This window comes from Lepus europaeus, chromosome 22 (assembly GCF_033115175.1).
Source record: "Lepus europaeus isolate LE1 chromosome 22, mLepTim1.pri, whole genome shotgun sequence".
NCBI lineage: Eukaryota > Metazoa > Chordata > Mammalia > Lagomorpha > Leporidae > Lepus > Lepus europaeus.
Genome location: NC_084848.1, coordinates 26,247,332 through 26,259,445, shown reverse-complemented (window position 1 = coordinate 26,259,445; position 12,114 = coordinate 26,247,332). Strand labels below are relative to the sequence as shown.

Sequence of the window (12,114 nt, the reverse complement as noted above, 5' to 3'; positions counted from 1 at the left end):
TCTTAGTGTTTGCTTTGATCTCTCTCTGTTTGGGCCTTGATTATATTAGGAGGATCTGTTAGTTTTTACAGTGGAGCTTGATCTGATGCTTGGGACGAGAGAAGAACCTTATCCTATCTAAGTCTCTTCCTGGAAAGCTCAGAGGATGACAGTGGACAAATAATACTGCTTATTAACATGCATATTTTATATTTCTTTATCCAAGAAACTTTAGTACAAGTAAACATTATAAATTTTAAAGTTCAAAAGGTTAAGCCATGGGAAAAGTCTTATGGCGAAACTCACATGGAAACTCATTTCACTTAGAAGTGTCTGCAGCCTGTTGAGATCCCGTTTCTTAAGGGCAGTGTAGCCAGCACAGCACCTTCTGTCATCACCGCACGGGAGGCAGCGGAGATGTGACATGGAGACGTTTCCTCCTGATGTTTGTGATTCCGGAGGTTTAGTGATCGTGTTTATTTCCACAGTTAATCACTGAAACAGTAACTGATGTCTGGCTTTGCAGCAGGAAGGAACATGCCGCATGGTGCTCACTGCAGCTCTCCCAGCCTGCCCTGCATCGTGAACACTTCTCTGGAGGCCCAGGGATCTCATTTGAAAAAAGTTGTATTTTAGGTTGCTTTTCCTTTAAATTTTAGTGACATGCTCAGCCTCTCTGTGCCACGCCAGGGAGACCACATACAGGGGAATGCTTCAGAGACATAAACTGAGTCTGGGGAGGGCGGTGTGGGGGCGACCCTCCCTCCTGGTAACGGGGCACCTCCTCCTCCTGACACTGACTCTGTCTTCTGTAAACTTGTAGCAGCAGTAATGACTCTGCTGGCAAGAACAGGAAACTGGAGAAACAATGATGCGTTCTGTGCACTTGACCCTCGTGGTGTTTGTGTTACAAGAACATTTACTTATTTATATAAAGATTTGCTAAATCAAGATTCACGCAGGCCGAGAGGTTGGGAATTTTATCTCCAAGGACCTAGGCCCACGGGCAGGCTCACTGAGGCACAGCACTGACTGAAGAGTTTAAATGTTTATTTAACACAGAAATGCCAAACCACTCCACCCTCAACCTTCCAAGCATCTGGCTAGGTAAGCTAGGCCTTCGACAAGTGTCAGAGCCGAGGAGTCACTCAGGTTATACTGGAGCTCGGAAGCAACACTACTAGAAAACTTCAAACACCTAGTGCTGCGTACGGAAAAGCAAGACACAGTTCGAGGAGAATGAGCCACAGAAAACCATTCCAAGGCGCTTCCGCTGCCTCGCTTTCCCTCCATGACGCGTGTGGCTGCTACCTGTGAACTGGTTTCTGTTTGCATAGCTGGTAGGTGGGCAAAGGCACGTGGCTGTCCCAGGCACAACTTAGGAAAGTGCAAGCTGTCTCTAAGGCACAGAACTTGGGTTCTCAGCCAGACGAATGGCACACCACGACTTGCGAAGGGAACATGCTAGAGAAAATAACCCCCACACCCGCCTGGAACAAGAGCAGGGCTGGCTCTTACCCCGTTCAGTGCTCACTGTCCCCCCAGTCTGAGCAACGTGCCCACGTCGCTCCGCTCCAGAGCAGAAAATCCTCATGACAGACACCCAAGCCGGCGCTGCCTCTCAGGCCTGCTGAGACGGTGAGCATGAGGATACGGGGGCGTGAGAGGCCAGGCAGTCCTTAAGATAACCAGAGCTGCATATGCACGCTAAACTAAAACCCACGGTTAGGTTTTACAGCAAACCCCCAGACCCCCAGAACTTGTATCTGTAATTCAGGGTTGGCCCCTTCCTTATTCAAGAAAAGGCTTCAGTGATTACATTAGTACTTCTGTACCAGGCTTCCCAGAATCGAGAAAACAATGGGAACAGCAACCCAGACGATCCCATTGAACAGAGTTGCCCATCCCCAGCCATTGGGGTTTTCCCCGACCATCAGCCTTGACACCATTTTAAGGAAAATGGCAAAATTTCCATCACCCAGGTCCTCCTACAATAATGAACAGATTACCAAATACTTTTTGGTTTAGGGAAAATGAGACAAAATTTCATTGTTTGTAGGGAGAAAGGATGTGAGACTCATCTAGACAGCCGCGGTGACCCAACATGCTGAAGGCACATGTCCCAAGGCTGGGCGGGAAGACAAAGTTCACACCCTTCAGCGAGGCCACGGGGAGCTCCCCCAGAACTGTCTCTGCAGTTCGTTCCAGGGCACTCGTTCTCTGGGAAAGCCAGCTTGTCCTGTGTACACGGACACGAGGAGCACGGGATCGGAAGTGAGCTCTCAGCCAGATCCCTTTCTCTGGGCAGGGCTGACCTGCTCTCTCAGGCTTCAGGGAGTCCCAGCGTTTGGTGCTGGCTTTGGGCCACTCAGGTAGGCACGATGGTGCACGGCTGCCAGTTACAATATGGCTTCAAAAGACACCAAAAGGGGGAAAAATACTGACTAGACATGTAGCGAGGGAATGACTGGGGCTGATGGCATGCTCAGGGCCCTGAAAGCCATGAAGACACAGGCTCAAAAAGCCTTCCCCTGGCCGGAAGACAGTCCCTCTAAGACCCTAAGCAGCCGAGTAGAGCAGCCAAAGGCAGGCCGCCTCTCCCTCAGGACTTTGTCCTGAGGCCACTCCTCCCGCCCCACTGACTCAATTCTCTAAGAGAGCGTCATTTCAGAGGTATCTTCCGAAGTGAGGACAGCCTGCCCTGCACTGGCCACAGCTGGAACCTGCACTGTGTGACGAGGAGGGCCCTGCCCTTTCTCTACTCCTCGCTGAAGGAATTTCAATCAACAACCGTCAGGGGAAAAGCAATCTACGCCCCCTTTTCCTCCTGAAGCATTTAGCTGCACGAAGTAACTGAACTTTCTGAAAACAAGCCCGGGCCGGACTCCACCAGACGTACTTTCCTGGGCTCAGAAGACTGCTCCATGCTCCAGGGGAACCCGGGCGCCTCGCCGGGCTCCAGCCCGCTTCAGCGTTACACGTTCCCTCCCCCACCCAGAGGGCAATGCCTGGTGCTGAATTCCCAAGGCAGCTTCCACTTAATGGTGAAAACGATAAATGAGATATAAGCTGCTACCAGCGCAATTAAGGTGAGCATTGTGTCTCCTCTTCAAAGGTGGGATCAACAGATGAGCTACGAGCTGCTGTTGCTGTGGCAGTCACCGATGACAAAGCCAGGGCCACGGGGCCCTTGCATTCTCCAAAACAGTAAAGTCACTCCTAGATCCTATCTACAAGGCAATGCCACTCTCCAAATGTACAAGGAAAGTGCTTCAGAGCCTCCGCCTTGCGCTCCTTGTCTGCACGTGAGCGAAGCCAGGGAAGCTGCTCTCTGCATTCAGTCAGTGTGCGGTGAAGTTCTCTGCATCCCAGTTTCCTGGGACTATACAGGCTCAGGAGACTAGAGGCTGGGGCGACAGGAGTCTGTTCCCAGAAGGCACCAGGAATCTGAATCTAAGTCAGGCTTTGGATCCATTTCCATCTCTTCTTTTGCTGTCTGAGTTCCTTTGGAATGCATCCCCACCTGTCCAGATAAAACACAGTTCCACATGAGCAACACTGCTGCCTGGTTACTGCAGTTCAATGTCTACCTCCAAGGAACTGTAGCCACAGTCTTGTGAGAAGCTCACAGAACCACCAGAGCAAAGTCCACACCTCCCCATGTGCTGCGAGGGGAATCAACTGTCCTGGGTTGTCCAGGCTGCAAGGTTTTCTGGGATGCAGAATTCTTACTGTAAAAAAATTATTTATTTTAATTTAATCTGAAAGGGAGAAGGAGCTAGAGATCTTCTATATGCTGGTTCACTCCCCAAATGCCTGCAATAGCCAGGGTTTGGCCAGGTCGAAGCCAGTAGCCCAGAATTCAATCCAAGCCTCCTATGTGAGTGGCAGAGACCCAAGTAGTTATGCCGTCATTTTCTGCTTCCCCAGTGCAATTAGCAGGAAGCTGGATGGGGAGTGGGAGAGTCAGGACTAGCACCTAACTCTGCGAGGACGCAGGTGTCACCTGTGGCACCTTCACCTTTCACCCTTCACTTAAACTGTCCTGGGTGGAACAGTCCTCCTGCCTGCTACGGCACCAACCTAAGTAACCTCACCCCGCAGTACTTTCATTGACATCATTTCACCTCACCCTTAAAGCAATCACATGACGTGGGCGGGACTTTCTCCTGTAGGTGAGAAACCAAGGCTCAGAGAAACAAAGTTAATTGGTTCAAAATGGCAAAGCCAAGGCTTGAATTTCCCTATTCCTAGTATACTCTGTAGAGCAACACTGTGGCTCTTTGCAAACAATGCAACTTGTGAAGTATTTTCCCCCAAAATGTTTACCCTGAATCTAATCAAGCCTGAAGTCTATAACTTTCAGTTTTCAGAAAAGACGGGGGGGGGGGGGGGGGGGCGGCGGCGCTGTGGTGCACTAGGTTAATCCTCCACCTGCAGTGCTGGCATCCCATATGGGCGCCGGGTTCCAGTCCCAGCTGCTCCTCTTCCTATCCATCCAGCTCTCTGCTGTGGCCTGGCAAAGCAGTGGAGGATGGCTCAAGTCCTTGGGCCCCTGCACCTGCGTGGGAGACCTGGAAAAAGCTCCTGGCTCCTGGCTTTGGATCGGCACAGTTCCAGCCGTTGTAGCCATTTGGGGAATGAACCAAGGATGGGAGACCTTTCTCTCTGTTTCTCCCTCTCACTGTCTATAACTCTACCTCTCAAATAAATAAACAAATAAATAAAATCTTAAAAAAAGACAGGATGACAGAACAAGTTAAATAATACCCCAAGGAAACATAACAAATTCAGAATGCAAGTCATTCTTGTTAAACAACTAGCCTGCTCTCTTCAACAAGTCAATGTCATTGACACACACACAGAGGTAATGGTGGTAGAGGCAATTTTTCTAGATTAAAATGAGACATAGCCAGAATGCAATGTGAAGTTCTTGATCAAAATCTGGCTTGATAAAAAGCAGAAGTAAAGAACATTATTGTGGGAAAACTGCACAAATTCTAATATTACTGGGTACTGGATGAGAACTGAGAGTATCAGTGCTAATTTTGTAAGGTGTGATAAAAAGCATTCTTGTCCAGCAGAATGAATGCCTATTTTTGGAAATGTAGAATCAAGTATTTAGGGGGGCTATGTTACAATTTTTATGATTCACTTTAAAATGTACAATTGATACTTGAACAACATAGGTTTGGAATCTCTAGGTCTACTTATATGTAGACTTAAAAATTTTGTTTATTTGAAAGGCAGGAGAGAGAGGGGAAGAGAGAGATATCTTCCATCTGCAATTGAAAACACTGAAAAAATAAGAAAAAAGTTTGTCATGAATATATAAACTATTTGTAGTTAATGTTCTATTTTACCAATTACTACTATAAAACATACACAAATCTGTTATAAAAATTCCAAATTTAGAGGCCAGTGTTGTGTAGTGGCTAATGCTGCTGTCTGCAGTGCCAGCATCCCATATGGGTGCTGGTTTGTGTCCCAGCTGCTCCACTTCTGATCCAGCTCCCTGCTAATGCACTGGGAAAAGCAGCAGAGATGGCCCGAGTCCCTGCCACCCACATGGGACACTATAATGAAGCTCCTGGCTCCTGGCTTTGGCCTGGCCCAGCCCTGGCCATTCTGGCCTTCTGGGGAGTGGACGAGTGAACGGGAGATCTCTCTTTGAAATAAATTAATCAGTAAATCTTAAAGAAAAAAAATTTAAATTTATCAAAACTCAATGCCAACAAAAGTTATCGACCATCCGTGGTGCCATTTGTAGAGAGAAATATGAACACGTGCAAACATGCAGTAGCACACAGCTGCATACACGTAACTGCAGCACACACCCTTCGACGGTACAGATTCTGTAGTCACCTCCTGGAGGTGCTGGTGGGGAGCTCAAGTACTGCATCTGCTTAGCTGCTGCTGAGAGCCTCTGCATAGTCCTTAGTCTCCAAAGGGAACTGCCTACTGCAGTAAAAAGTAATCTCTCACAGTTCTAGAGTACACAACATGGTGTTCTAGAGTACACAACATGGTAACAACTGTTAAACTAGATGGCGGACATGTGCGTATTCACTGCACTGTAATGTTTAAATTTTTTCATAATAAAAGGTACAGGAAAAGACAAACAGTAACCACATATGGTCAGAAAAACAATGGGAGGTACGTGATGAAAATGATCCAGTCCGGGTGCTTGCACAAGGCCCGGGGCTTCTGGGATTAACTTCATTAAAAGGTAAGGACTTGGGGCAGGCGCTGTGGTGTAGTGGGTACGGCTGTCATCTGCAGTGTCGCCATCCCATATGGGTGCCAGTTCAAGTCCTGGCTGTTCCATTTCTGATCCAGCTCTCTGCATGGCCTGGGAAGGCCGTAGAGGATGGCCCAAGTCCTTGGGCTCCTGTACCTGTGTCAGAGACCCAGAAGAAGCTTCTGGCTCCTGACTTCAGATCAGCCCAGCTCCAGCCATTACGGCCATTTGGAGAGTGAACTAGTGTATGGAAGACCTCTGCCTTTCAAATAAATAAATAAATAAATAAATAAATAAATATAAAAAAAGCACAAACAGGTAAGGACTTGCAAAGAATAGTCCTTGGTGGTGTGGTTCTTCCAAACAGATTAAGAAACTGAATTATTCTTTTAATGTTCTTACCTGCTGCCCTCCTTCTAATTTCTTATTCAGCTTCTGTAGTTGGGTAAAAATCTGGAGGTTTTCTTGCTGTAGCTTCTGTTGTTCAGCCAGACACTTCAACACCAGACCCTGTAATCGCTCAACCTCCCCCTGCAGAGTGCTGCACACACAGGCAGAGGTCAGTGGTGCGCCCATCCCGGCGTGCTCTGCGGCAGGATTCAGCCGCGGTGGCTAGAGAGAAGGAGAGAGTGCAGAGGTCTCAGGTGCCACGGTGCCCCAACCCAGACTTCCTTCAGATTTTACTTTTAAATGAACAAGATACATACATCAACACATGCAAGAGAAACCAAAATGTCAAGATTCTAACAGTACCCTGGCACTAACACAACAGGGGCAAGGCGACTCTCGGTGCCTTGGTCCCCACTGGGCTAAGAACGAGAACAGACGTGTATGTGAGGACTTGGTGGAAAGTGTCCAGGTGCACTGGTGTCCTCCCAGGAAAACGCAGACGTGGGGACAAGCACATCTTGTTTGGAACAGGTCATGACGGCAGTGAGCACACCGTGATCAGCGTCAGTGTCAGGAAATGCAGCGGCTCACACTCCGGAAAAGCCCGAGGTGTTAGGGAGGAGGACAGCCAGCGTGATCCAAGAAGGCTAATTAACAGAGCGATGGCAACATTCACCTGCAGATTTCAAAGGTTCTGTTACCTCTTCTGGGAAGCTTTAGAATTGTTCTACCCTGGCTTTTTCTCCCTTCTGCTGTGCGTTGTTTATGGCTAGAGTCAGCAAATGACAGCTCACGGGCCACTCCAGCCCACTGCCCGTTTCTGTAGGTCAAGCTCTACTGGAACACAGGCGTGCTCCCTCATTACGTGCTCTCTGTGGCTGCTTTTATGTTACCGTGTCAGAGCTGAGTAGCTGCAAAACACACTGTTTAGCCTGCAAAGTCTAAAAGTACTACTCTGTGGCCCTTTACAGAAACAGTTTGAGGACTCCTGGTTCATAGTTTTATCAAGGTGCTTCCCATAATTACACGCGCTGCTCCCTCACCGGGCTCTAAGTGCTACTTGTACTTACGGCCCCTAACCCACACTAGCAGTGTCATGGAAAACTGCACGTGGATTTTATATTTTTCAATTTCAGAATTTCTGAGGCAGAGAGAAAAGGAAGAATCCTCTGGTGCAGAAAGGTGTTCGCCTGCCAGAAATGTGAAGGGTAAACACCGTTCCAAGGTAACTCGGTGAGCCTTGGGTGGTGCTCAGTACTGAGCAGAAAGAACAACGAACGAATGCGGGGCAGCTGAAGACCAGTGGAGCCAGAGATGGAGACAGCAAGACCAGGAGAAGCGGGCAGGGCGTACACTCACTGTTCACCTGGCTGTGATTCAAAGGCAAAAGCTCAGTTACCCAGGCTCCCACTGGGGGCTTGTGTCCTGAAGGGGCTTCCGAGGCCACTTTGAGACCTTGCAGCTCCTCGTACGGCAGGGTATCTTTCTCAGATTCTGAAAATGCTGCACTCAAAGGAGATGGACTGTCGGGCATGGGGATGAATTCCGCATTTTCCAGCTCCTGTGGGTATCAGAAGAACCTCGTTAGTCTGTTTCCAGAGATCTTTCTCCCAAAATTCTTACAGCCTTCACTCTATCTTGACATTTAGCACCCTCTAGTGGGGCAGCTGTGGTTGTATCTCACCCTGCCTGGGAACAAACTGCCATCCCTTCATCAGAGTGGCAGCAGCAGTACAATTCAAATTCAAGACCAGTCTGGAGTGTCTGGTGTGTCTCCCCAACACGCTTACACTACACAGACTTTTCCATCAGTTGGGACGCCCTAAGGCGATGGCTGTGAGGTCGACTGCCAGACTGCTAAAGGCCCAGGCCGTAGGTGTAGGTAGAACAATGTGCTGCCTTCCTCCCCTGCTCATACTACTCAAATAACGACCAAGTCTGATTGGATAAGGAGCTTTATAGTTTTATTTCCTACCCGCACGCCCCCACCCCCTCTGGGTAAATTTAAGATTTCACCAACTATAATGTTCACTATAGAAAGTAAGAAAATACAGATGGGCAAAGAAGTTAATAAAGGCCACCAGTGACTTCATCACTCAGATAAGCACTGTTAAAATTATAAGTAGCTATGTAAACTTGCTTTTCAAGTAAATAAAAAATAAATCACTAAATTATCAGTAGGTAGACTTGTCTATATTCTTCAGTACATTATGTATTTTTTTAAAAAAAGATTTATTTATTTACTTGAGAGGCAGAGTTAGAGAGAGAGAGAGAGAGAGAGAGAGAGAGATATCTTCCATCTGTTGGTTCACTCCCCAGATGGCTGCAACGGCCACAGTTGGGCCAATCTGAAGCCAGGAGCCTATTTTGGGTCTCCCACATGGGTGCAGGGGCCCAAGCACTTGAGCCATCTTCTACTGCTTTCCTGGGCCATCAGCAGGGAGCTGGATTGGAAGAGGAGCAGCTGGGACTCAATTGGCGCCCACACAGGATGCTGGCACTGCAGGCGTATGCTTAACCTACTGCACCACAGTGCCTGCCCCATATTATGTATTTCCTAAAAGGATGAAGTCATACTGACAGATTCATCAGCTCTGTGCAGCCATATTTTGTAACCAACTTTCCATGTAAATAAATAGAATGCAACATTTTTACTGCTTGCACCTCAACTTTCATAAATTATTTTCTAGTAAGTAAACCTTTATAACTGCCCCAATACTCCACTTATATAACAACAGTACCAAATCTGTAAGCTTAATCTTTGCACACATGTACTGCAAAAGCTGCCTTTAAGATAGGTTATATGAATTTATTTAAGTAATACAGGTATGAAAACATTTTCTCTCTCGTTGCAAAGAAAAAAAGGATTAGTGAGTTGGTAGCATCATTTCAGCACCTGGATTGGAAGTGAAACAGCTGGAACTCACCTGCAGTGCCAGCAACCCATATGGGTGCCAGTTTGAGTCCTGGCTGCTCCACTTTCCATCCAGCTCCCTGCTAATGTGTCTAGCAGGGGAGCAGAGGATGGCCCAAGTGCTTGGGCACCAGCACCCATATGGGAGATCCAGAGGAAGCTCTTGGCTCCTAGCTTTGGATTGCACTGTGCTGTTGAACTTTTTTTTTTTATTGTTTATTTGAAAGGCAAAGTCACAGACAGAGGCAGAGAGAGAGGTCTGGCTGTTGTGGCCATTTTGGGAGTCAACCAATGGATGGAAGATCTCTCTCTCTCTCTCTCCTGTCGGTGTCACTCTGCCTTTCAAATAGATAAATAATAATAAAAAAGGGACCGGCATTGTGGTGTAGTGGGTAAAACCACCACCTGCATTGCCAGCAACCCATATGGGTGCCAGTTGAGTTCCAGCTGTTTCACTTCCAATCCAGATGCCTGCAGATGTGCTTGGGAAAGCAGCAGAAGATGGCTCAAGTCTACATGGGAGACCAGAAAAGAAGCACCTGGCTCCTGGCTTCGGACTGGCCCAGATCTAGCTGTTGCAGTCATTTGGGGAGTGAACCAGTGGATGTTAGATCTCTCTCTCTGCCTCTGTCTGTAAGTTTGCCTTTCAAATAATCAATCAATAAAAAAAAAGTTAAACAGCACAGTGCAAACTACAAGATCCTGATAGTTCTTTTCTGGTTCTCGCAGAGGACCTCATATTTTATCAGAGGTCTCTTTTCCAATGGAATTACCTTTCGAAGCCACCCAGGACAGGAGCTGCTGGCCCCACTATTGTTGCCCATGGCCTCCGTGGGACTGATTAAACCTTCCATTCCTCGGTCTGCTTCCATGGTTCCTCGGAAGCCTCCACTTGGGTCAGGAGTTTCAGATTCTTGCTGACTGTCCTCCTCTTCGCCACTGCCGCCGCCACCACCAACCCCTGGGCTTGAGCTCTGAACCACTGACAGACACACAGCATACAAGAAAAGAGTTCTGCCATACTGCACGTAAGATTGACCATCTGACAGCCCCACGTATGCCTGGAAAGGTTCTTGAGTTGCATGAAGTGGGATGGTAACAGTAGTCAGATATTTGGGACTGTAGTTTTAATTTTCACACAAGGCATTTGTAGATCAGGACCCTTGTCATGATAATCCATTTCCATTTTCCAAACTTGCTATTTCTGTACCTGCAAATTGTCAATATTCTGAAGCACTGGACAATCCCCCAGCCAGCCGAGTGCAGTGCGCACACTCCCTCTACTTCTCAAACAAGTGTGTTCAGACTCCAGCATCCTTCCCACACATGCACTGTACAGAAAACCTCTGACATCTGAGTCAAATACCCTTAAAGTAGCCACATAAACTTCCCAGTGACTCCCTGGCTCGGAAAACACGTTACTGGTGGATTCTTCAACACTCAGGTGAGCATTAAATTCTTTAAGACTGTATGAATTTTAAAAATAGGATGGCTGCTGCTTCTGTATTGTGCAGCACATTCCAAGTTACTTCACTTTAGACTAGCTGATGGGTATGGTCAGGAGATGAAAGTGAATTTTAATATGGGCCAAAGAAAATAAACTTGCCAAAGTTTAAAAAACAAACTGAAAGGTATATTCTAAGGTTAAATCTGAGGGTTGTGTATCATGCCGTGCTGTGCTGGCTTAACACCTGTGCCACCTTGTGACCCTACTGAAGCAGCCTAACAGCAGACATGAGAACCAGCCCTGAAGCGTTTTTGTTTTAAATGGCTTTCAAGAATCCCATTACATCTGAGGTACACGTAAGACCATTTTTTAGTATATGTGCTGCCTACGCGAGCAGACTAAGACCATTTTTAAGAAATGTGTGTGCAAGTTTTGATGCCTAACAATAAAATGCACATGTGTTAGTCTACCACCATAAGAAAAAGAATTGTACTAGGCCATATGGTAGCCACCAGCTAAATGTAGCCATTTAAAATGGAAATCAAACTAGAAATTCAGTCCTCAGTCACACTAACCACTTTTTGAATGCTCAACAGCCACGTACTGCTAGCGGCTGCTCTTCTGGGCAGCACAGGCACAGACCACTCCCCCGGCACAGAAAACTCCACTGACACTGCTGAGCGGGAGCACTGCCCACAGTGAGGCGTCTGCCCTGGGAATCCCTTCCTGCTCAGGCCTCCTAACCACGTGAAACCACTCTATGTTTATCATTTCTTCTTAAAACCACTTTATCACATCACATATCTCTGTATCCTTAAACAATGCATCACTTATTTTGATTGTTTTTAAACTTTGGAAGAAGGCATGGAATCTGCTGCAACTTGCTTTTTTACATTTCACGTTGTGGGACTATTCGGAGATACTCGTTTTCACTCCTATGTATTAGAGTCCAATGGATGGGCGTGACACAATCAGTTATTTAGGGAGCATTTACTATCTGCTGGACTCCATTCTGGACAATGTGGATAAAAATTAATGAACAAAATAGACAAAAATTCCTGTCTTACCGGAATTTATATTTTCTGGATAATGAACATTTGCTTTCAATCTTATGTTTTTGCTTTAAATACTTTTCCAGGATTT

At 47.0% G+C, this 12,114-nt stretch overlaps 1 protein-coding gene across 5 annotated transcripts in view; it reads right to left on the bottom strand.

Annotated features, from left to right (window-relative positions):
• The window catches only part of NEK9 (NIMA related kinase 9), a 53,687-nt gene that overhangs the window by 8,693 nt on the left and 32,880 nt on the right, over nt 1–12,114 (bottom strand). For 2 of the 5 annotated variants that reach the window (XM_062181116.1, XM_062181115.1), the window contains exons 19-21: nt 10,298–10,506; nt 8,010–8,171; nt 6,623–6,832 (exon numbers count right to left, since the gene is read on the bottom strand). In XM_062181116.1, coding sequence (XP_062037100.1) covers nt 6,623–6,832; nt 8,010–8,171; nt 10,298–10,506 — 581 coding nt within the window. Of the gene's footprint in view, nt 1–184; nt 3,503–3,689; nt 3,711–5,186; nt 5,277–6,622; nt 6,833–8,009; nt 8,172–10,297; nt 10,507–12,114 lie in introns of those variants that run through there. The other 3 variants (XM_062181113.1, XM_062181117.1, XM_062181114.1) reach the window with 3 other exon arrangements.